The sequence below is a fragment of the Hyalella azteca genome, unplaced genomic scaffold (genome assembly GCF_000764305.2).
Source record: "Hyalella azteca isolate HAZT.00-mixed unplaced genomic scaffold, Hazt_2.0.2 contig12774, whole genome shotgun sequence".
In the NCBI taxonomy this organism is placed as follows: Eukaryota; Metazoa; Arthropoda; class Malacostraca; order Amphipoda; family Hyalellidae; genus Hyalella; species Hyalella azteca.
The window spans coordinates 1-26,931 of NW_025942721.1; the positions used below are offsets into that span (position 1 = coordinate 1).

At 37.2% G+C, this 26,931-nt stretch overlaps 2 protein-coding genes across 3 annotated transcripts; one reads left to right on the forward strand and one right to left on the reverse strand.

Moving 5' to 3' along the window:
- Window positions 1-71: 71 nt before the first annotated feature.
- LOC108675036 lies at window positions 72-8,748 on the reverse strand (the record flags this gene model as incomplete). The annotated part of the gene is made up of 5 exons (XM_047883376.1): window positions 8,506-8,748; window positions 2,113-2,268; window positions 1,832-1,966; window positions 859-1,002; window positions 72-155 (listed from the first exon to the last, which is right to left on the reverse strand). Coding segments are annotated over exons 2-5 (519 nt in total), but the record flags the coding sequence as incomplete, so codon positions are not given.
- Window positions 8,749-18,004: 9,256 nt separating this feature from the next.
- LOC108675052 (rabenosyn-5) lies at window positions 18,005-25,847 on the forward strand. Of its 2 annotated transcripts, none has more exons than XM_018163034.2 (11): window positions 18,005-18,231; window positions 18,392-18,580; window positions 18,940-19,080; window positions 19,467-19,631; window positions 20,427-20,659; window positions 21,359-21,498; window positions 22,361-22,509; window positions 22,658-22,799; window positions 22,971-23,087; window positions 23,256-23,453; window positions 24,047-25,847. In XM_018163034.2, the coding sequence occupies exons 1-11, from the start codon at window positions 18,069-18,071 to the stop codon at window positions 24,135-24,137; spliced, it is 1,728 nt and encodes a 575-aa protein (XP_018018523.1). In that variant the 5' UTR covers window positions 18,005-18,068; the 3' UTR covers window positions 24,138-25,847. The 2 variants fall into 2 exon arrangements, with proteins under 2 accessions (XP_018018523.1, XP_047739336.1); XM_047883380.1 differs by having other exon boundaries at window positions 18,392-18,575; window positions 18,935-19,080.
- Window positions 25,848-26,931: the final 1,084 nt, after the last annotated feature.

The following is a 26,931-nucleotide window of genomic DNA, read 5'->3' on the forward strand; positions in this document are numbered from 1 at the left end:
TGAAAATCACTAAGTTTTCTACGGGAAACCTGAAACGCAAAATATTCGAAATATTTAGAATAAGTACTCACCGGCGGAAACGGCACACTCGTCAGTAAGGATTCCGTTGACCCATCCATCTTCCTCTTCTTGTTCGAAGAACTCTGTAAATGCTGCTGGATTATACCACATACAAAATTATTAGAATGTATTGTATAAAATTAAACTAAAAACAAGTACAACATCCTTCAATATATCCCATTTCTCGAGAACCGAATGAATCTAAGGGAAATTTTAGGCGATGTTCGAGCAAAATGTTATAAAGGCTTAACAACGAACTTAGTGGGGCAAAAGAGCTCTAAAATCTTAAGTGAATGCATGAAGGAAATAGTAGCGCAAAAAAACATACATATGGAGAATCATTCCTTGACTAAAGCACGATAGACAAAATAAACAGCCGCACTAGGTTGATTTTGTCTGTAAACGATGAGACAAACCACAAAATATACCATCAGCCAACCATAATAAGCAAACAGATATATCAACAGTATGGCATATCTGTCTTGCTAAATAAACTTGCGGTCGATATTCTCAGAAATGAGTGAAAGATTTAAAGCAAGCAAAAAATACGCATCAAACAAAATGCTCACCAGCTGAAAATAACTTCATGTATAAGTTCTTATAAAAAATATCCTGTATCAACCCCACCATGAGTCAAGCCTTAAGTATTTACTTGTCCAGCCCCAAGTATCAGTACTTGAATAATATATCACTGAAAACAATAAATTACACATACAGTTCGGATTAAATATCCATAGCACCTGAAAATCTAGTAATAATGATGAAATATCAGCCAAACCTAATTGAGAGATAACTCACCATAGGTAAATCTGCACTCGTCGAGCATGAAGGCCCACTAGCATCTGTTGACGTGTGAAGTTGGGGTGAGTAGCCAGTCTCACCATGAACAGCGGTGAGAGATATCGCTCGCTGTCCATGCACTCGGTCACTTGTTGTAGAGGCCTGTAATGTTGACAAAAATTCAATTTGTGGATATTACATTAGAGATCTGACAATCTAACTACTAAAGATTGGTGCATCATGTTCAAATCATATAATCATATATTGTGTAATACCATATAATAAGACAATTGTTTTCAAAATCGAAAATCCTACTAAATACATAAAATAAAGAAATTACAGTGACAGCAATAACAACACTTCTAAAAGTTTAACGAACGAAATTTCAGAATACACTTTCAAACAAAAAAAATTAATATCGCACATACACGCCACAAGCCGATATTAAAATCCGGATGAACTTCATAAATGCCTAGTTAACAGCGCGAAAAATTGTTTGTGGACCATGAATAAACTTGCAAAATAATTATTTTTCCTAAAATACTCACTGTCATAACCGATTCATTAAAAAATATTGAATCTTGATGCCCCTTCTTAAGTCTCTTCTTAGGAGGACTTTGCAAAAGTCAATATTTGGTGAAAAATTGAGTAATACGAAAATTAATCTGACCTGCGCAAAATGTAATAGCCACAAAAATAACAAACAGTGAAACAATAATAAAATAAGCCCATGACATTACTAAAACCAACAGTTGCCATGACCATGACCATCATACCGTATAAATAGCCGTATAATCTAGAGACAAATACTATTAAGATAACATCTCTTGTATCAAGTTACATATAACAATGAAAAAAATATGCCAGATTTATCGATGTAACATGTCTCACGACAAGATCTTATAATCACGAAAAAGAGGAAGCACAAGTAGTCCAATTGTAATTTAAATCAATATAACAGCTGCTGTAATTGATCATTCATAGCACTCACCAATGGTAAATCCTTCTCTGTTGAGGATGAGAGCACAGGCACGTCTTCCTGACGTGAAGAGCAGCCTGCCTTGCCATGCGCTGAGGTGTTCATAGTCACACACTGACCAGGCGTTTGGCCACCTCTTGACGGGCTCTGTGAATAAAGAGAATTTTTTAACTTCAAATTTAAATAGCAAACGAAAGCAAATATGATTGACATAGATACTATTACAGATAACGGTAAAAAAGATCACTACATTAAAACTGGAGCCTACATAGCAGACGCTGTAAAAACAATACCTCTGAGATCAGTGAAGTCGGAGACGTTGCAGCCTCGGGCTCAGAGTTCACTGCAGCCACGTCATGGTTTTCTCCTTTTTGGCAGTCCTGCGTATAGTGACCAAATTGGCCGCAACTGAAGCACTGCTTCCTTTTTGGCTTCTTTTTTGGACCCATCTGTAAGATTCAGTGGAATTTGGATATTAAAGCTGTTTAAATATTAAAGGTTATGAAAGTCTTACAGATATCAATCTGATAATATAGTTGCTAGTAAATAAATCAGATTGATATCAGATAGTTACTAGTAAATAAAAGTCACTAGTAAGAAAGGTAAATAAGATACTTCCTAGTAGGACTACTAAATAATTTCAAATAATGAAACATGGTCCAAAAATAAACTTACAAATCTTATTCGATTGTCTTCATGTCAAGTAAAATAATCAATATTGCAGCCCATGATAAGCTCATTTCATTTGACCAATTAAATAATTTAATTCATAATGTTAGGTTTCATCCAATTTTTAACCAGGTAAAGTCATCAATTAGACAATTTGCAAAACAAACTCCTGTTATCACCAATTTTTTGCATAATAATTTATTTGCAACATGTATCCAAAAAGGGTTCCATAACCATGACATATGCTAACAAGTTCTCATGATTAAGTAAGAACTTGGATGTGTCTATTTTATATCAATACATGTTTCATTACTAAATAATACATGTTTTGTTAAAACATTAATCACAATTAGGTACCGAGTGTGTCTATTAATTTGCTCTCCATGATGAGCAATGAATCAGAGCATTTCTAGGAAAATTGTAGTTTATTTGCATAAAAATTTGTTTCTCATTGTCACTTCAGTGTAGGAAATCTCCATGAAAAATGCAACGCTCACTACAACATAGATGAGGTAAGAGTATATTGAGGGAATGTTGCGTTGAAAATTCAACAGCACTAAATAACATAGCTTGCGCAGTGAGCGCAGAAAAAGCAAATTGTTTTCAGTGGTTGGAAATTTATTAATCGTAATTGAAGACAGATTTTTAGACACTCATGATGCATTATTTTGATTCTTGTATAAAAGTCCAAACACCTAAGTCCATATATTTAACATAATCAAATAGCCTAACCCATAATATTGCTCACACTTGGCAACCAATTGATCATCATACTTCATCCTCATTAATTGGGAACAATATTATACATGCAAGTCAATGGAAATTTCCTGCAAAGAAATGCAGAACCCAAAATGCAACTGGCTGATTCATGACTAACATGTACATTAATAAAGAAATTCTTCAATATATAATGGTTTTGTGAATTTTAGAGATTTTTATTTAATTAATGGCAAAAACTGAAACGTTTATAATGCCTCATGAAGCATTTTCTTCTTGAAATTAGTCAAATTAAGAACTTTCCTTTAAAATGAGAAAATTAAACAGACAATGACCTGTACATTTGGTGGTTATCCTAGGGTAGTCAAACGTAACACATACTATCGCTATGATGAACATTTATTAAGTGATGAAATATCAACAAAAAAAGACTTCACCAGCCAATATCAAGCATTGAGGAAGTTGGTACAGCACTTTTGTTTTAAAGAAGTGATCGATTAAATACCATAATAGCACTCACAGAAAGTGCGGTGNAAAATGATGCATACAAACTAAGCTGCAAAGCTGCAACATAAAAAAGTTGCTCCTGTAATATGTAAGGAATATGCTATTGTTTCACATAATTCTTGATATTAGTCAAATTGAACTTTCCTTTAAAATGAGGAAATTAAACAGAGAATGACATGTACATTTGGTGCAGCACCAATGAAAGTTTCTTGAAAATTTTTTTGCCTATTATTAAAGTTAGATGTTCTAAAACAATTGTTGCGTTATCATGACAATTTTTTTAGGACTCCGCAGCCAAACTTATAAATTTAATTTGACTGAATAGCCATGTGCAATTTCTTTCTATAACCTGATTTGAAAACTTGCCAATACTGCACTTCAGTCTCACTGTAAATACACTCCCCAACTGCATGTGCTATTAACTGTTGTATGACTTGCATACTTGAATTTTATAGCATATTCCTTACATATTACAGGAGCAAATGAAACAGTAGCATATTACTTGTTTCATACATGAGAACAGTTTATGTATATCAGTGATATATTGTAGAATACCATTATATTAACAATTGACTTTGAAAAAAGGGATCATTGATGCCTTTGTCCCAGTTTGATCATTTATGAACCTGTCCCATCTTTGTTTCACACGGTAACTAAAGATAGCTGCATAATGCAGAACTCCAGCAACTAGTGCTATCACACACACTCAAGCACTAGGCTAATTGGATGCACATGTGAAGGTATTGCAGGGTCCAAGCTACCATCAGATTGGCAAGTTCTTAGCAATTCTTTCACCTACACACACTAGACAAGGGAACTATTCAAGAAAGTGCTGCCTCTACTGCTAATGATTTGATAATTTTGGAGCAAAAGCAAGAATTCCCACAACAATATAAAAGAGCAGCACAAGCAATGGCAGGGTATGAAAAAAGCAGCCAGTAGACAAACAGAAAGTCAACAGCAGAAAGACCATCAATTTAACTCAAAATTTGATGACCACTTTGATGTTGCACATGCATTAAATTTAATCAAGAATCCAGAAGATCAAAATTTATTGCTTGGACAAAGACAGAGGAAGGCGTGGAAGTTTAGGTGGAATTTATAAGGTGCTTCAAGTAATTGAAAAAATGATGACATGATAAACACTAAAATGCAGAAAAATGAAGAAAATATGTAGACAAGCAGAAATCAGAAATATTTTGATACCACTTCCAGCAACACTGGTACAAAAGCTGGAGTATGTGCCTTACTGCAACAGACATTGCAGCTTTGCAGCTTAGTTTGTATGCATCATTTTCTTGAATTGATTATGGCTACCATTTTCAATGTTACTGGGATGTTGCATTGGGCCAAGTATCAAGCTGTTTGAATGCTTCTCTCAAACATGGGATCAAGTAGATAAATCAAAACCTTAAAGTACTGCAAATATTGAAAATCTTTCATCCATCCTGAAACCAGTAACTGAATCTATTATTTAGTTCTACCATAACCAACTTCACATAATCCAGGGAAGAGATGACTATGAGAATTATTGCAGGTGGCTCTGGTATTTCTTGGTAAAGAGCCAAATGATGTTCACATTAATGCTCTGGGTGCTTTTCACAAAGCCCGCTAGATGGCAAAAAGATATACAACATGAAAATTAATCCTTTCAATCCCAGTTTCATCTTACACAGTCTAAATTCAAAGGACTTCAACAGTTCAATGCATGTACTGTGAAACTGTATCTCAAAACATGGTATACATGCTTGTCTGCTGCAATTGCTCTGTTTCAACATACCATAAATATCTACATACTGCATGAAAACGTTGCAGCGTTAAAGTACGTACCTAAACGTACCTAAATAAATTTGTTTTATCTTTAGTTGTAACATTAAGAGAATTTTTTCATGCTAAAAGTAGCAAAACCTAAATTAGACATGGAGAATCGTGACATGGAGAATCGTGACAAGTCGTTCCTAGACTAAAGCACGATAGTCGAAATAAATATCCGCAATATGTATATTTTATGGTCACCGATAAGACAGACCAACAAAAAATATTTCAATAACCAACCATAATAAGCAAACATATACTGTATATCAACAGTATTTATGACATAGCTATCTTGTTCATAGACGGGTTTCTAATCAATTTTCTCAGAAACGAACATAATGATCAGAAAAAATACTTGAAACAGTCAAAAAAACACATCTAACACAGTGCTCATGTATTTTAAATTACTTTACGTTTATACAATTCAAAAAATATTATTCTTTATAACTGCGACAACGAATGACGCCCTAAGAACTTAGGTACATTATTATAGTAGTATACTGTAGCGGTGTCAGCGTTGATCAGGCCGTTAGATCTGTCGCCAATTCTAAACATCGAAAACATTCATAGCTTGTTAGGAGTCTCGAGCACGCAACTAACTACTACAGTTTTACGTTCCTTAACCGCCCAGCCTCCTAGACGATTTGACCATAACTGTCGCAGGAAGCTGGAATTAAACCCATAGCTCGCTACCCCAATCCTGGAACTCTGAACTTTAACCACTGGTATTGCCTCAACATATCAACACCAAATTAATATGAAGATGCAGACCATATCAGTGAAAAATTACTTCGGAGCGTAAAGAAATTACGGGCCATAAGACAACTTGGGGAATAAATATTTCATTCATATACTCACTTGCGATGCCGATACACCATCAATTTCAAACTCTGGACGTTCCTTCTTCAGTCTTTTTTTCGGTGGATTCTGCAGCTATCAACGACATTGATAAAAGAGGTGGGTAGGTAATGAAAATAAACTCATTTAATATTTTCAATTAAATCTAAAATAATATTAAATCATAATAATATAATAACATTTGATTTGAAATATTTTACAACCACAAGTAAAAGCAAAGAGCGGCATAACTCACAAAGCACATAAAACAACTAAAAACAACATTTAAAATGTCTAACCAACAAAATTAACATGGAAAATGATCATTGTGTATACAAAACTCAACGGAAATATTATCCCGTTTCGGCTAGACCGACCTTGACTGAATTCTATGTACTCACTCGAATAGACGTAACATATGAATATACATAAAAAAATATCATCATGATCATGACGTGATACCTCATTAACGACACATACAGCTTAAAAAATGTAAACAACTAACCAAAGGAACATCTGTACTCGTCGAGCTCGAGAAACCACAATCGTGTTGTGACGACCCGTAAACTTCTCCAGGTGAGAAAACTGCCTCAGGCTGATCACTTGTGCCGGCCGTTGTTCGCTGCCCATGCGCGCGGTCATCCGTCGCAGAGGTCTGTAATATTGAAGAAAGCTAAATTTGCTCATGCTACATAAAATATAATAAGCCAAAGCAAAGTTACTGAAATCTTGCACATGAAACGATGCAACAAATTCCGAAAGGAATGAAAAACATAACATAGTAGTTAAAAATGAGTAGATCAAATGCTGTCAAAATCAGCACACTAGACAAATGCGGGCTCTGAACAACTAACATCAGGCTATCTTGCAAATGTAAGTGAGTTTTAATAGAAAAAATAACATCTTATAAGAAAGTCCACATAAGCGGAAAATATAATCACGAACGAAAGCAACCAAATAGTAAAAAATACCTCAGTAAGCACGTGAGAGCACTCACAAGCATTCAAGAAGATTAGGAAAAAATTAACATGGAACTATCATTGAACACAGGAAGAACTTTTAGGAACACAGTTACATCTTTGCTATCATATAACGCAATAAAAATAGAGTATAAATTTTTTGAATTATCACCTCAAACTGCGCCATGGCACTTTCCTAAATTAAAAAAAAATAAATTCATCAGCGTGCTAAATTTTCACTTATATTAATAATACCTACTATAAATCATACAAAGCACTTACCATTGGCACACCTCTCTCTGCCAAGGATGAAGGCACAGACGCGTGTGACGAGCAGCCTGCCTCGGACGGCGCTGGAGTGTACAGCGTTGCAGACGTTGCTTGCGCAAACTCCAGGTTCAATCCAGCCACATCAGGGTCGTCTGTCTTGCAGCACTCCTCAGGGTTTTGGCGAAATTTTCCACAGCTTGAGCATCTGTTTCTTTTGGGCTTCTTTTTCGGAGCCATCTGTAAGATACAATTGAATCTTAATATCAAACCTGTCTTAATTTTAATGGATGAACTATCAAAGGGCCTTAAAGTGACTGACTAAAGGAAGCAAAACACAAACTGTTTTGGTAATAATAGCAAATAGATGTAATGAGTGGATAGTGAGTGATTATGCTACGAGTGTAATAGAAATTAGAGCATGGACAGGTGGAGGTGGTACTTGCTCCAGTAAACTGACAAGCACAACTGAAATTTATTTACTGACATTAAACTGATTGATAAGGCTTGGGGGTACATGGGTGATACTTATGAAGGCGTCTAACCTCTCCAGGGCTACCAGGCCACTTTTGCTGATGAAACATGCTTGAAGCAATTAATAGAGCAGAAAATATAGTTAATGAACTACAATGAATAAATAAAACACAAAATATAAAAAAAATAAATTTAATGACTATATAATTAATGAACATATTATTGAATTTAAAAATGTTAAATAATCAAAGTGGGATTTCAGAGAAAGCATCAAAAATACATGGAGCAAAATAGCTAGGACAAACATAAAAAACATGCATAATACAAGCACAAAACAAAAGAGCTGTTATCATTAACCTATGCAGTGCCAGACACTAACACTGAGGCATTCAAGACTATCTTACCCTTAGCCTGAAGATACAACAGCATTGGTTTACTCACCCTTGCAATAGCTTTGTTCACTAGTAAATACAACTGGTCTTCAAAATTGAACAGTTTATCAAAATTTCAAATTACAGGCAATGGTAATGGCACTGGAATTGTTGCTGAAACAAGAGAATACATGGCATAGTTAATCATGAATAAGTAGTTAAAATCAAGTAAATGGGAGAAGACAGTAAAGGATGTGCTGAATCTTAGTCTAACTATACCTCTCAGTAACACCATAATGAATTAATTTGATCAACAGCGACAACAACAGTGACAACAGCAACAACAACAGCGACAACAACAGTAACAACAGCAACAACAACAGCAACAACAGCAACAACAGCAACAACAACAGCAACAACAGCAACAACAGTGACAACAACAGCAACAACAACAGTGACAACAACAGCAACAACATCAGCAACAACAGCAACAACAACAGCAACAACAGCAACAACAACAGTGAAAACAACAGCAACAACATCAGCAACAACAACAGCAACAACAGTGCTACAACACCGACAACAACAGCAACAACAGCAACAACAGCAGCAAGTGCTGTGATATAATTACAAGCATTGATGGTAATTGTAGACAAAGGTGTACGACTGAGACTTGTGATAATCTCAGTGTGATATATATTAGGCGTTATTCTAAAAACAAATTGGTAAAACATCACTAAATTAAATGTCATAGAATAATGTCTTAGAGCAACCTGTACTGCAAATAATGAATTTTTGTGTCTATATTAAAAAAACCTACTAAGTACAGATAACTCCGAGAATAGTCAACCTTATTAAAGAAATAAGCTGTTTAATGAAATATTATTTTGCCAGGTTTGTGGATGTAGACAGGTTACTTTCACGTCACAAGTACCTTTTGAGCCATACCAGACATTACTACCAGTTACTCTTGCTGCCTGACATGCATTCTAGTTAGAGGTAATAAAGGACCAGGCAAGGGCCTCCAAACAGTCCTGTCTTACCTTTTACATGGCATTATCTTACCTCATGGATTGAAATGTTTCAACATATGTATAAATAAAAGAAGTACAGTCAAACGGAGTAACAAGGGACGGGCGGGGTAAGTCAGGACGCGGGTCCCACAAAGTTTTGTAGAAAAGTTGTAGAAGCTAAACTAATCAAAATATTGCAAAGCTAAAAATAGTGGCGTTTCAACAGACGTATAAATGAAAGTACCATCAAACAGGGTAATGAGGGACGGGCAGGGTAAGTCGGGACGTGGGTCTCGCAAAGTTTTGTAGAAACGTTGAAGCTAAACTAATCAAAATATTGCAACGCTAAAAAAATAGTGGCGTTTCAACAGACGTATAAATGAAAGTACCGTCAAACGGGGTAATGAGGGACGGGCAGGGTAAGTTGAGACGTGGGTCTCACAAAGTTTTGTAGAAACGTTGAAGCTAAACTAATCAAAATATTGCCTGTCTCTTATACACATCTAGATGTGTATAAGAGACAGCAGATACTTCATGTATATCAAGCATAAATAATTTTAAAAATTTAATGACAGCAAAGTTGATTCAAACAGAAGACACTAATGAAGAGACCATAGAAAACCACAAACGACAAACTTACAGACAACCAAGACAGGTCCTAGGATTGAAAATGATGCCTTAGGATTATACATCTGTCAATTAACTCATGGATGTATACATAGCTTGATGGACAAATAATAATGTTAAAAATCAGCTTCATCAGATGGAAATGAACTGGTTGCAAATGATTTCAGAGTTCCAGCAAAAGCATAGATTTAGGGATCATTGGTCTTAATACTTCTTTAAATTGATCATAAAATAAAAAGCATTGATGGTAATTGTAGACAAAGCTGCACGACTGAGACTTGCAATCTCAGTGTGATATAGGTATATCAGGCATTCTTCTAAAAGCAAATTGGTAAAACATGATTTCATATGTGATATTTAAATTTACAGTTGTCATTAATGGTAGATTGGGAATAATTCATCTGTCAGGAATCTTTTAGCTTAACAAATGGTGAAGAAGCTTCAGTCATGGCATAGAAATAACAATAGAATAGAAGTGTCGGCGTTGAAGAAATAGGCCCATGGCCTGTTGCCAATTCTTGAAATCAAGGTTTCAGTTTAATTCATTTGAAGGACATCTGTGAAGTGGGTGGCAGTATCAAAATGGTTGTTATTTATTGCCTCTAGTTTGACAGTTGCAAGTGATGCAAGCAAAANGACTGTACGCTAAAGAACTGTACGCTAAAGAACTGTACTCTAAAGCACTGTACGCTAAAGCACTGTACGCTAAAATACTGTACGCTAAAATACTGTACGCTAAAAGGCTGTACGCTAAAATGCTGTACGCTAAAATGCTGTACGCTAAAATGTTGTCTGTTAAAATCCTGTATGCTAAAATACTGTATGCATGGGTTTGTTGGTAGCGCATGGGTTTGTTGGTAGCGCATGGGTTTGTTGGTAGCGCATTGGTTTGTTGGTAGCGCATGGGTTTGTTGGTAGAGCATGGGTTTGTTGGTAGCGCTTGGGTTTGTTGGTAGCGCATGGGTTTGTTGGTAGCGCATGAGTTTGTTGGCAGCGCATGAGTTTGTTGGCAGCGCATGAGTTTGTTGGTATAGGACGAGTTGATATTGGATAAAAAGTTTACATTATACACTCAAAAGTTGAAATTACACACTCATCCGATAATAGGAATCAGATATTAAGTCAATGGATATTTACTTATCAGATACTAAATTATCAGTTAATATCTGATAGTTGAATTGATTTGACATAACTTTTTTCTGAAGCAAACTGATAGGAATTTTTTTTACCCTCTAGAAAATGAAAATCTTCTGCAAATTTGCATGGTTTATGCTGAGCACAACTACATGTTCAGAGTTCAGCCTCTTTTTTGCAAAATTTGTCATTACATAGTGATTTTTGCAATAATTCATTTTTATTGTATTCCCTATTTCACAGCATCACCATTAAATTAATTTGTATCATGGCATATCTATAATTACTGCTCTTTCCTAATAAAATTATTTTATGCAGCATGTGTGCTTAAATATTTGCTGTTGTCTTTGGTAGAACCAGATGTCAAGATGTTTTAAATTTCACCAATTTCTTTCTGATTTTCTATTCATTACTATACATACATTATGTCAATACTTTAATAACTAAATTAAATTATTGACCTGCTGCTAAGGTGAGAATGGTCTGTACAGGAATTAGTACAGGAATTCATCCTCTATATACGTCCAGGTATGGCACCTTAAGACTAGTATATATATACACTAGTATATACCGTAGTCAATTGCTGAGCATTTTTCTTTATTGCTCCAGGTTACTTTCCCCTCACCCAGTATAACATTCAGATTTTCAAGTTCATTTTCAAACACAAACTCATTCAAAAGCTCCCCATTTTTGTTCACAGGCTCTCCTAGTATACCCACATGTCCATTCATGTCCCCTATGACTACTATCATCTCATTGCTATATTCATCAAGCACTTTCTTCATGCAAGCATACTTTTCTCTGTTCTCATGCTCAGACCGTACTCCCTCCACAGTCATATAACAATCATCACAATTTGCATCCTTTCATTCATAGTTGTTGCATATTCAATCTTCACGGCAAATATGTCCTCGCTCATTTCACTCTCACCCACATTTATTTCTTCAATCTCAAAACCTGCCTCACTCCGGACAACAATACCAACTCCCCCACCCTTGGTTTGTTGTTTAATTCTTCCCTTGTATGCTCATATTTCCCACTTCTCAGGTGTCCACTACCTCTCAGATGCGTTTCTGTAACAGCCACCACATCCATATGCTGTTCCTCTAGTTCCTTGCACATATCTCTTATACACATCTAGATGTGTATNCGCTCGGCAGATCATGTAAGTATTCGAAATGACGGTGTCAATACCTAAACGCGTAGTGGCGCGGAAAAACGGGGGCTTTCGCCCCCATCCGTTTTTTTGATTTCGGGCAACAAGAACCAACGCCAGGGGCAACGGCTATAAACTAAAAAAAACTGCGTTGTATCACATCCATGCGACAACATTTCTTCTCGCTTCGAGTCACCGACATGTGGAACAGCCTCCTTGATAGCATCGTTGACGCTCCGAGTATGAACTCCTTCAAGAACAGACTAGGTAGACGAAGCTATGCAGGAGCATATGTTCGGTTCAGTCATGAAATGCCTAGCACCTTACGGGCCTTGCAAGAGGTCCAGCAGCTCTCTCAATCAATCGGCAGTCATGGAAAGATCGGGTTCAAAAGGCCGGATCCCTTGTGGAATCAAGTCACGAAAAGTACAAGAATCAGCAACAGCCCACGGGCCTATTTCTTCAGTGCCGACTCTAAATTTTTGGATTTTGGCTTTTCCGGTTTTTAGTCTCATCTTAAAGCTGACATTCTGACCTATCCAACGGTTCCAAAACCATCTCTGTACGTTTGTTTATGCGTTCGTTCACGACATATCGCGAAAGGGTTAGGGGTGGTGGAGTTCTTTAACATTTAAGATAGACCGAAATAACCGGCAGTCCACTTAAATAGCTAGTCTGAACTCGCTGTGCTTCAGTTATCCGCCTGCAGTCGTACGGGATAGTTCTCGTGCCGTCATTCGCACCATCCTTGACAGAAATTGAGCTCCAGTATCATCTAGTCATGCAACCTTGAATGTCTATTTCTAGGCGCGCTTGACTTTGTCGGGCTCTACTGAAAAGTTAACTTATTGTCACTGCAAACCCATCTCCTCCTACAGCTTTAAAGCTACAACAATGAGACATATACCGTTCGATTCTTAAAAGAAAGATAAACAATTCATAGTAAGCATTTTCCCAATTTCGTTAAAGTTTGAATTTTATTTCGCAAAAAGGGGGGTGACGGGTGGTAAAATCGAAAATTTAAAAAAAAAATTGCTAAAAATGCCCCCACACCCACAAAAAGGATAATTTCAAAAAACGCGTTCTATCCGGAAAGCGGAAAATTGTAGGGCGGAAAGCGGAAACTGTTAGGGTACTTTGCTTGAGAGAGTCAGCCGTCAGCGGTCTGCACTCTGCAGCTGCAAGCAGCAGAAGCAGAGACGCTCTCAGGCCCGACTATCATCCTTGCGGTTCAGCGGTTGTCTTGTGTCTTTAAGTCCATCCAGCGTGGATAGTGGCACTTCTGCCGCCTTAAAAGCACAGCAGATTTGTAGCAGTGAATTCAATGAAAGTCTGAATTGCGTGTTCGAGACTGCAACAAGCTCTGCCCGCAGCTCTGGACTGGATGTTCTGTGATGTTAAGATTCGGGGACAGGGCCTACGCTACGGCCAAATAAACGCTGAAACCGCTATAACTTAGTATAAGTATAACTAAGTGCCTCTAACACCCCTTTCACACAGGGCCTGTCGGCCTGATGAGGGCGGTATATACTGCCAGGCGGCGCCCAGCGTCCAATCACTCCAATGGTATTTATTGCCAAACCTTAGCAGGGCTTGGGCTTTGGTGGCCATACTACAAAATTTGCACTGCTATTCACACATGACAGCTTTTAACATGGCATAGAATTCAATGCCTGCCTGTATCCTGCTAAAACTGCGGCGGTAGACTACCGTAGAATAGTAGATGTGCTGTGCCAGTTTAGCTTGCAATGGTATTCAAGCTTCAAGGTAATCTTTCTCACACGTCACACTACATGGTTTTTGACGCCTCATCCTAATGTGGTAGGCTAATTGTGGTTGAGAGTTGAGCCGGGGGCTGGGGTCCTATTTTAGGTGCATAATAAACAGGAATGCAAGACTGACAGATTTTAGACCAGGTTTGGTATTGATTAAATCAAACTGATTAAATTATTGCATTTTTCTAAGAAAATTGTGATTTTTTTTTATTTTTTAAATATTTGTATTTTTTTATATATTTAAATATATTAAGCGGAAGTCTTTAATTTATTTTGAGATATTGTTATTCATGGTTTAGTATAAATGTACTATGACAAATTGTAATTTAAACTTGTTGCCTTAACAGGCTTAACTGTGTATTAGGTTTCAATGAATTGTATATTTTTGGTACAGAGGCATCAAGTGTTGTAAATTGCAATACATTGTACATAGCTAGTAGCTTAGCTAATGCTTATATGGCTAGAAGTAGTCTTTACCTAACTATTTGTTATATATTAATTACAACATACAATTTAAATGTGTTAGCTAGTTTATAACTTTATATATGGTGCTGGTGGGGCTGCTCACTGGGGCAGAACTGATTGAACAGTTTTGAGACAATATAAATGAGTAATGGAGGTACATAAAGAAGAACGTTTATTTTCCTTGAGGTTAGCATAACATACCATTTAAAATACTTAGGTTTTGAAAACACTATCAGGAAGATGGTGTCTGTTGGCTGCATCACACTGTTGGAGTTGTTCTTGGAAGTTTCCTACAGCACGTTCACACATATGGCAAGGTATGACCATCACTTCTGCTGCAATAATCCATTCCCTTAGCTGTGGTAGGGTGTGTGGGCAACTTCTGAACACCCTCTCTTTTAGATGTCCCCAAAGAAAGAAATTGCAAATGCTCAAATCAGGTGACCTTGCACTTGCAGGCCACTGTAAATCACCCATCAGAGACACCAGATGTCCAGGAAACATGCGTTTCAAAACATTATATGACATTCGGGCTGTGTGAGCTGTAGCCCCATCCTGCTGGAACCACATGTCTCCCAATGCTTAATTTTCAACAAGGTTTTCCATCCTGGGCTGCAAGAAATTTTGCTACATTGCAGCATAGCATTCAGAATTCACTGACAGGGTTACTCCCTGGCGTCCTCCAAGAACGACTCCAACAGTGTGTTGCAGCTAATGGCCACCATCTTCCGGTTATTGTTTTCAAAACATAAGTATTCTAATTTGTATATTATGCTAACCTAGAAAAAAAAATAACTTTATTCTTTATGTACCTCCATTACTTTTTTATTCAACCTCAAAACTGCTCAATCGGTTCTGCCCCACCCTGTATATTGAGAGGTATAGATTGTACTGACCTTTTAGGCAATTAGAAAGATTTTCCACCCTAATATGAGTATTCTAATTAAAATATTCAATTTCAATCTTTAAATATGTCAATTTAAAACTAAACAATTACAATTATAAACTATATATAAAATAAATAAATGCAGTGAATGGAAATAAAATGTTTGAATTGTGCACATGCTTATTTCAAACAGTGTTAGCTTTTCTCATAACATTAGTCTCGTTTCAAGTTGTTTGAGGTTGGTCTGGTTGTTGTTCAGTTTATGTTTAGTATTGGTTTATTGGTCTGAATCAAATACGAACAGTACAATCAGTCACTAAGTCACTACTAGTTGGTGTGTTTAGACTTAGAGGGTAGAGTCTGATAGTGTTGTGCACTGTGCTATCAGCTACCTATCTGTTAGTGACTCTTCAATGTTTAGAGTATTTTTGTGTTAACATTTTTAAGTGTTTTTGTATATTGAAGCCAGTTAAATGTTAAATATTTAGCCTGTTACCTTGCTCCATACAAACTTTACAAAACTAATGAATAGATTTATCAATAATTGTTTACCCAAAAGCCCCAAAGTGGTAAACACCACCTTGGCCATTCTTGAAGGCAATTACTGCGCTTTTTAGCCATCCATTTTGATACATATATATACCGTAAAATGGGGTAACTTTGACCGGCGGGGTAACTTTGACCACTTTTCGTTTTTTTAACAAAAACCCCCAAAACTCAAAAACGATTTGACGTAGAAAATTTTTGTCAATGGCCATCAAAGGCCTAATACTGAGGCTACGTACCACAATAGAAAGATTTAAAAAGTTTGCATATCTAATAGGTTAAAAAATTAAAAATGTGACCCACGAAAAAGAGCTATTATTTAAAGCCTGTCGGAGTACCCCCTCCAATTTTTTTATTTTTTGGTAAAATAACTCCAGGTTTTGATGCATTGTAGTAGAACTCTTATAGTTACATATGCAAAAGACAAATTTTAGAAAAGTGTCATAGTTTGAAAATGGGGGGCGACGCCCCCCAATAGGGTAACTTTGACCACCTAATGGCAGCCGTGACGGGGTAACATTGACCGGCTTGGAAATTAAGTTAAAATTACCATAGGTACCTATATGACATATTATATGTTTGATACACCTATTAATTTTTTTTCTTCATGTTTCAGACTCTACAGAGTCTTATATATGGTAATTTTAACTTAATTTCCAAACCGTGTTTCAGACTCTACAGAGTCTTATATATGGTAATTTTAACTTAATTTCCAAACCGGTCAATGTTACCCCGTCACGGCTGCCATTAGATGGTCACATTTTGCCCATTTGGGGGCGGCGCACCCCATTTGCAAACTATGACACTTTCCTAAAATTTTTCTTTTGCATATGTAACTATAAGAGTTCTACTACAATGCATGGAGTTATTTGGAGGTTGGAGCTATTTTACCAAAAAATAAAATTGATTTTACCACCCAGTCAAAGAAACCCCAAGAGCTGGGGTAACAAAGACCATCACTTTTTTTTAAATTACATCAAAACTATGAGAGGCAGGAGCCAGCAATTTATGGTGAGTATAGCTAGAGTATAGACCTGTATTTTGCACGTTTCAATTTAAGTTTAACTTATCTAGTAAAAAAATGGCATCATTTTGAAAAAAAAGTGGTCAAAGTTACCCCAGTTTACGGTACCACTGTTATTGTTAGTAGGCTAATTGCAACATAAAAAATAACCATAATTTTAGAAGCTGATGCTGTGATAGAATGTCACTTTATATCACTCATAAAACATAATCACTGGTGTCAAAAGAACCACATCCTTTCATATTATAATAAATTGAGAAACTTGAACCATAGTGTTTGAGACAAATCTACCTGTTGTTGTTGTAGTTGTGGTTCCCCGGTCTCATTTTTATAAGAGACCCCCCTCATGCAAGTACCGTACAACACCACTGACAGGGGGTCGCTCCAGAGCTGTAGTGCTGAGGTTATGTGGTGGTGCTGTCTGAGATCCTGCCAGAGTGGACATCCCAGAAGAATGTGAGTGATTGTGTGGGGAGCTCTCTGGCAGGATGGACTGGTGTCTGTGTCTGGGCCTATTGTCTGCTTCAATATTTTTAATGATCTTATCTCCTTTCATTTCTAGATGTAAATTGGAATTTCATATTAGTTTTAGGTTTCTTGTTCTAGGAATTTATGCTACATTAATTATTTTACTTCCTTTTCTGGGCTGGAGAGAAAAAGTACATAAAAAGTTGCATAATGAGAGCACAGACACAACAAAGAAATTAAATGAGCATGAAAGCCAAAGTGTTGTGCTAAAAAGCAACACAACTCCCCCTAAACAATATTCAAATATTCAGGCACATGAAATCAAAGGTTTAAATATTAGCTAGTCTTCTTTTGCTAATTCAAAATTTGCGTTTAGTTTTGACTCGTTCTATTGTCTTAACTGGAAGAAAAGGAATTGGTATCAACTAGTGACATTTTATAAATTTTGTTGAAAAAATTTCAAATTTTATTTTCAGAAGGGCTAAAATTGTAGCCAAAGATTAACAGTGACAGTTAACTTGTTCCTATTAAAAGTGAGCATGGCAGCTGCAACAGATTTCCAGTTAAATAAAACGGAAGAAATCATGGAAGGATTCCTGTGCCCTGTGTGTTTGCAGGACCTGACCTCCATAGCTCAGCTCCAGGTACATTTTGAAGAAAAGCATTCTGCAGAAGATAAAGCCCTTCTAAACTCACTCAAGTGTAAGTTATTATACATGTATAAATATAATTTGTACATAGACTATATTTTGAAGTTTTGTATAAGGAATACTGGTATAATAAGTTGAAATTTTGATTAAGTAAAGAAATCTTGATTCCTATTACAAAATTAATTGATCATACAGAATATTTCCCCTTGCAGCTATATTCAGCAAAGCAAGAAAATTGTTAAATGACTCAGACACTGAAGATGACGCTCCTTGTGCTTCTAAGTTGCCTGAGTCAAAAGCTGGTGGGGCCAAAATCTACTCGAATATTTTCTCTCAGAATTCTGTTCCACCTTGTCTACCAAACTGCAATGATCCCTGGAATTGGCAAAACACTGCAACAGGTAAAGTAATGAGGGAATACTTTACTATCTGGTTAATTATTCAGTTTTTTTTCTCCTTCAAGCTCATTTAATATTTGTGAGTCCAAATCTTGTGAATAAATTATATGAGTACAGTATATACCATAGCTATGAAGTATGCATTATTGTTCCTGACCTACTACTTAGAATGTATATCCAGTGCTCTCTTTTGCTCAAAAATGATTATTATAGTGAATATTTGCTATTACTGATAAAACTGGTTTCATAGCTGTGATCAGATATTTTTTTCCGTGAACTTGGTATTAGCAAGCATTTGAGCTGCTGGTTTGGTTGTAGATATTTCTCACTGATGGCTTCATGTAGATTGTACTCGTGTGCAGTTCCCCAGAGGTCCCATACTTCTCTATTCAAAACAATCCGTAGTGATCGCATTGACACGTATGTTGCTGAGACCAACAAACTCCTCCTCAGGCTGGATAAGCTCCTTGCTGATGCCCCTTCAGATCCAGTCAAAAGAAAAGGTAGCGTGGTGACTAGCCCCCTGTAGTAATCCCATAAGTGTACCTTCCCTAGATAACCAGATTTTTCTATGAATGATAGGTTTTATTTATTCCTAAAACAAATTACAAGTATTTTTCATCCCATAAAAAGCACAGATTCATCTCAGTTGAGTATATACTGTATATCTGATGTCTGTGATTACCAGTCATTCCAAATGTGATTAAGAATATCTCCTTGGATTATGTAAATAATTATCAATGCTTTTAATTATTTGTACAGAAAGTAGGGGAACTTTTGTCATTGACAATGCTTATGTTTATGTTTGGGGATATCTTATTTGCAAAACATACTTATCAATTGTGTTACTAAGTACTTTGTTCTGTACTTTGTGTTATTGTTTTTCAAGCTCAAGAACGCGAGCTTGTGCCGTGGGTTGATGACGCTTGTGTGCCGCTGTGTCCTGACTGCGGCCGATCATTCAGTGCCTTGACCCGTCGGCGCCATCACTGCCGCCTCTGCGGAGCCATCATGTGCAACAAATGCTCCATATTCATGTCCATGGCCTTCGCTAGTGAGCATTTCTTGTCTATATGTAATACACAAGCTGATTAGCCCAGCATTGTCTGAGCTATCATTACAATATTACAAACACATCTGATTCTCGCCATCCCTGTTGTCCTTAATACCGTTAATAATAATGAAGCTTATACATGCTTGTCAAAAAAACCTCAAACCAAGATCTTTCATGGAATATATGCAACTGCTCTTTTGACTCTTGCTTCTAAATATGAAAAAGCTATTTAGCTCCTTTTTATTATTTTTTGAGACGAAGGTATTGATAATTATAAAAAATGAATTGTGGATATTTGTCCCTATGTATTTACTGTGCCGGGCTACTAATACACAAATGTGCACAATTTAACACATACCGTATTTATTTCATTAAACTAAGTTTGTTTTGCATGCATATCTATATTGATAACCAATTTAATTTGACAACTATTAGTACTGACTAGATCTAATCCTGGTTGTTTTATTTTAACAGAAACCAATATTTAATAGATTTGTTAATTATTTTTAATGGATTCTTCTTATAATCCAAGAATTGTAGAACTTATTTTATATTTGTATTCAGTAACCTGGTGTAATGTACAAATTAAGGTAACTACCGGTACAGTTGATTGTCTTGTCAGTATTTCTTCAATGCGTGAGATAGCCTTCTTCTATGGTCACAGCAAAAATTTTTTGGCTGACAATTATCTTTTTGCGCCTGGAAAAGTATTCTCCTCTAATTTAAAAGACTAATTTGCTCTTCCTCTTGATACATTGTTAGTGTAATGCAATAAGACTGCATGTATTTTCTCAGAGCAACTGGTCGCACCTGTGCATGTGGCAACGCTCATGAGTGGCAGCTCTGCTCAAGGCAAGTCCTCGCCCGGACACTCGCGCGGCAACAGCGGGTCCCGACACGTGCTCGATGGCAGCGCCGGGTTCAGCCTCAGGAGGTCTGGGTCTCAGGGCAGCCTCAACTCTATTGCGTCCATGATGGATCAACTAACAGGGGAGCAGCATTTGCGCGTGTGTCAGCACTGCCACCAGGTACTTGATGCATCATAACAAACTGTTGCTCTCGACTTTACCTGTTTTCTTAATTGTTAACTTTTTAGCGCATTTTCTCATTTATGGAAAAAATGCACTATTGTGCTCGCCATGTCCGTCTGTCCGTCCGTGACCTCAAGTTTTCGTCGACGAGAAAATGCGCTCTCTGTCACTCACTGCCGTGAGTACTGAGTTAAATTTTCTGTAACTTTTTACTGGCGTCATTACCTCGTATTAATTCTTTGGTTTTATATTCAAATTATATACCTGTCAGCAAGCGGGGAGTAGTCTCCAACGTTGTAGCTGTAGTCTTAATACCGGCTTAAGAACCTTAACTGTTGGATGGTTAATAGACACTACAATATGGCTAATTGAGGACTTGCTTCATTGATAATTAACTTAATCGAGCAGTTCCTAAAGCAACATTTAACTCTTGGTTAAGCATCATGTTTATTTGTAGCAATAATGTTGAGCGCTGCATACGTTGCCAACTGCAACTTCAGTTAGTTTTGCTACTAAATGGCAATGGTGTAAAATATTGGAATTGTTTAAAAATTGCCTGAAGGTTTTACCTTTTAGTAAAATTACTTCATTGATCTGAGGAATTCCCTGTAAGTCCTAAATAAGTTTTCATTTAAGATTGTTATGAGGAATATTAGTTAACTCTTGAGTGACGTGGTGGTGCATGTGTAATGGCAGCGCGTTTGTGCCCGGGACCGCGCAGTACAGCAGCGGCAGCATCAGCCCCTGCTGGCGCTGCTCTACAGGAAGCTCATGACGGACCGCGCCACCCTCTACAGACTCCTGCCACAGTACCGCACCATGGCCGCCTCACTCTGGTTCGTCTTGTGCTAATCCCAAATTATCGTTTTTTATTCGAGTTTCTAACCTGTTGCCAGCTATTCTCCAATACAAACCTATGATGTTTGATAATTTTCGGTTTTCAGGAATCCTTACTGATACAACTCATGCTTTTGAGGCATTGAAGTCAGTCCGAAATGGCGGAAAAACAACAAAGACATACTTTTATTTTTGCATTCCCAATTAGTATAAGTAATCATCAAGAGCAAGCAAAACTCTTTGGTTTTAGATTCATAGCACAAAAACGGCCCATAAGTTTTCCACTGCAAGACAACGTACCGTTCCGGACAAGTTCATTCAACTCATTCACTATGCCCGCAAGAATGATTGCGGGCATATGCTTGATTCACCGCATACTGCTGGGCACGTGCCAGGCATATGCCAGTCACGGTCCACTCCAATGTCTTTTAATGCATTTCCATAGAAGCTTTCACACTAGTCGTGCAAGGCACCTGCCGTGCCCCTGGTGTGGATGCTTATATGCCCAGCACGTGCCCGACAGTATGGTGTCAACCTTCAGTTCCTGGTAATATTTCGGTATAAGTGACCAAACTGTCCGAATGTGTGACTAAATCGTCGTTAAACATTTACTATTCGTGGCTTTAGACGAAAAAAATGTATTAGATAAATATAGCTGAGAAGTTCTGCTACCTTCTTGGGCTTGATATAAATTTTGTGAAATCTTTAATGTAGCTCATTATCTGTATTTGTCTTCATCCGAGTCGTAATTGTACGTTTGGGAAGAGTTGAAGCTTCAATTGCATCGCGGGCGCAGAGACTCTTCATGTTCACAATTTCTTCTTTTGATATTTTTGTTATTTATTTGATGTTGTCATGCAGGAGCGGTGAGAGCGTGTACAATCTAAGTGATGCATGTGAGCTGCGGCTCAAGGTGCTGCGGCTTGGTGACAGTATCAACGCCACCGCCCAGAAGATCAAGACTTTAGGACCTGTTGAAGTTCAACAGTCGCAGCTAAATGATCCTGAGAGTAAGTAGGTGCAGCTATGATATTATTCTTTTATCACAGAGCTAGCAATGTGTTGAAATAATTGTTGTATTTAATTTCTTATGTAACTATTCCTAGTTGCAAAATGTGTCATCAAATATTGTCCAATAATTCTTTGATTTTATTGCAGATCAGCCGCCTCTGGGCCCACGACAGGAACTGCTCCAGAAACGCATTTACCAAAGTGCTGCAGCATTCCTCAAGACAAACGTGTTGGGGCTCGATAAGCTGCCAGACGCGGAGGAGCTTCAACAGCTTCAGACCAAACGAAGGTTTGAATTATCGGGTTTCATGATGGGATTCCAGTTATACGGCTTAATTATGTAGTGCTTTTGCTTATGTTTTAATTTGAAATTTTACCTCGAGGAAAATAGTATATTAAGTATACATACATGATTTGATATCAACAAACCGTCGTTTTGATATGGTTCCATGGTTTGCAGGGAGCAAGCGGCGCGGCGTCTTGCTGAAGAACGTAAAGCTGCCGAGCTCGCAGAACTCAGAGCTGAACAAGCACTCATCAAGCTGAGGCAGCGAGATGCTGAAGTGATCACTACAAGGTTCGATGACAGCAGCCGGCTAACATTACTTAATTCATTAATACTTGGAATATTTGTTTTGCCCATCAGGTGTCTTTTTCGTGTGCTGAACATTGATTGCGCCTTGTTACATAAACTCACACTCTCATTAATTATGATGTAAAATGAGGTATGATGGTTATTGTACAGAAATGCTCGCGATCGCAGTTTAAACTCTTCTGGCTCCTCGGCGCACGAGAGACGGGCGCTGGTGCACAGGCCCTCCCCTGGTGCGTCCGTGGGCGAGGAGGGCTGGGGCGGCGACGCTGACGCGCACGTCGTCACCGCCACGGACGACCCCGTCGTGCAGCAGATGAACATCATCCGTAACTACATCAAGCAAGCCAGGTAAGTTCTCACTCCGTTGTCAATAATTGTTAACGATCCATTGAATGCGCTGGTCTGCAGATCCTTGTTTTTCTCTATACGTCTGTTTATTACTTAGCTAATAATTTAGTCGTGAGCTAGAAGTGACTAGGATATTTAAAGTATCTTTGTTTTCAGTTATAATTTATAAACATAAAATAATAATCGTAATAAGTATACTCATTTAGCGCATTCAATTTTGATAGAAGAAAAGATTTTATTTCAAATTTTCTTGTTTTTTTTTTATCTGGTTCCGTAGGCGTTTTCAGATCAAGAAGCAGTTTTCTTAATGGCTTTTATTATATAAAAGATGTTTCTAATAAACATTACTACATATTTCATCAAAGATTGAGGTTTTCCAACTCTTGAAATTTTGAGATTTTGAAAGGACTCGAATGCCAAAAATGGTTATTATGCATACAATTCGAAAATCTTTAGCTATAGCTACCGAGAATATAATTTCAAAGTCCTGACAAAGTGCAGTGTATAATTTTTGTTTAATAGCTTGATATGACTCAAGAAGACCCAGGAAAATTATTACATAAAAAGCAACAAAAGGTTCGTCACGTTTGCAGAGAAGCGTGCCGCTATGAAGAGGTTAGCACTCTGGAGAAGAACTTGAAGGAGCTGCAGGTGGAATATCGACGTCTCAACGGCACCACGTAACTCCTGCCACCTGTCAAGCTTCCTGCCTTATAGTGTCTGTGTCAATGTTCCAGTTATCATGTAATTTGTGTTACTACGACATCTTATCGAAGAAATTTGCTTTGATATTGCAATCAATTTTCTTATCAGTCTTTAAACTGGATTATCGGACAGTTACTCCAAAAATTTACATAATTGAAAATTTAATCCCATATGAAGAAGTCTATTGATGGCTCATTCTATTTTGGACCTCGACTTGCATAAGCCGTGGCCCAGCAAGTGTGCAGAGTTGAAGTCAGCAAAATGAAACTCCCCTGAACTTAAATTCGAGACATCCTCCTGTAAATCAGCTCAACTCGACAAATGAGTTGATGGCAGAAGCTGCTGTGTGTATGATCTGATTATGTAAGGTGTAATTTTCTTTCATTTATTATGCAAATAATTTCTACGCGAATGATCAGGTTTCTGCTGATATTATTGTTTCGTCAGCTGATTTAACTTCGCTGCTTATCTTGTGCCTGCTTGAGTCGCCAGTACCTAATTGTTAAGTGTTTATTCCTCCTTGTTTTCTGGGACCCCTCAGTGATCACAGTGCAATAAATGGTTGCATTTCAAAATTCTAGCTTGAATATCACACATCACTCCAATCAGGACATTTATTAATTTTGATATAATACATTTGTAATTTAGCTTAGATATGTGTATATATATATATGCTGGTTTTATATATGTGAAGATCGTTATTTATTACAAATATTAGTTTTATGGTAATAGGGTTTCTCTACCTTGAATGGCTCATCTATAATTTTCCCCACCCTGATTAATGAGTGGTATACTATTGAATGTTTCAAGAGGAAAAATACGCTACAGATCTGCAGCTACGTTGAAATTAGCGCCGCTCGTTGTTACCTAATATCGATAGTATAGTTTGGCGACTATCGATAGTATAGTTGGCGCAACTTGAAAAATAGCTGCTATATTATTTCTGTCTGCAGTAACACATAGAAACTCGTCGTGCAATTCGTTGAACCATTCTAAGCTCGAGTAGACGCAATTGTTCCAAGGTCGTGCGCTATTTTTGTCACTTATGTACAACACCTGAGAACGAACGGCCTTTAATTGCACAGGAACTCGTTAGTCTCCTTCCTTGAGATGGGCTTCGATGCTGAACCTAACTGTTTGAGATGGGCTTCGATGCTGAACCTAACTGATAAAGCCTGGTGTAGTGATACTCACTTGATGAAGTGTTTTGTACCAAAGAACCCCCCGAAAGATTTGATGACAAACCAGTGATAAGATGAATTTATGCTCAAACTTTCTTCTTCTGTAGTATGTGTGAGAATTTTGTTTATGCTCTAAAATCTAAATGATCGCCTCGCCGTGACGCAGATACTTGCGTGTTAGTTACAGTTTCGTTTCAACAACATTGTGTGCGCGAGTCTCAAAATAGTCCTATGTTTATTGTCTCAAAATCGTCTTATGTTTAACTTCCGATATCTCTAATATAGGTTATTTGACGACTATCTGATCACCAAAAGTCTTGCGGAGATATTTCCCTATGAAACATGGAGCTTATTTTTTAATACTCTAAGCGTTTCCTAAGTGATCTAATTTTCTCATACCTATATTTTGTTCGAAGTATCATTCTACTCGACGTATTTGTTATTACCTGTCTCCAAGATTATCTCCAAGCAGCTCATATGCGAACCATATTATTAAACTTCGTCTTTATTTCGTTTGTTATTTCCCCGAGAAATAATGCATGAACAATGTTAGGCGTCGCTTGCTAGACCAATAACACAAACAACAGTGCTTTAAGCTAAGTTCACTCACGATATTGAGGTGTTATCACAGATCTTTTCAGTTTCACCTCTAATCACTTACCAAGGAAAGTTTTGTGATCATCAAATCGCGGATATTATTGATCAAGAAAACGTAAAGATTTAGATCGGGGGAATGGCCATTGCGCGGTTAATTTGCTTGTAGCATTTTGCAACTAAATGCATGAGCTCTGCAATCGAAGAGAACCCATATATTATCAATCTGCTTATATCGCAAGTTGACAAGGAATTTAAAAGCAAAGAAAACACCAAGCAAATTCACCATATCGATATTGAAAACTTTTTGGAGTCCAAGTTCCATCATCAGTTCGAAAAACAAAAATCGAATAAAATCATATTTTACGTCAAAATTCTAAGACACATAAAACCTAAGCAAAGCCCAACATTATATCGAAAAAAGAAAGAAACAGGACTCGATTGGAACAACTTAGTCCTAGGGGTCACGAAAATAATACAAAAGCTTAGCGATTCACTATTTCCAGATTATACGAACTAAACGCATTATTGAGACAAGGTTTTCGTTTGAAGATATGTAGACTCCAAAATTCTCAAATCCGAGCAGCCAGAAATAAAATCAAGTATCCTGAAATCACTCTCAGTTACAGCCACGTCGCACTGTTCGTCATGGAGGCGCACGGAAGAATGAGGGGGCTTGGAGAGAGGCATGTTAGAACGATAGCTCCTGCCACGGTGTTCAGAGACCCGGATGTAGAAGTTGCACGACGTCATTCCAACGTACGCAGATGCGCAGCGCGCACAACTGAACGCATAGACCAGGTTTGATCGTATCCGGGAAGGAATAGCGTTTTTATACCTGAAGAAAGAACCAATTTTGAAATTATTTACCAGCAAAATTTGCAAATTTATATTGAGTAATATTTCATATTTAAAAAAAATTAAAAAATTCATAATCCTGATTTCACTTCGAAATTTCAATTCCGACCTATTTTTGCTGCGTATAATACCCCGAGCTT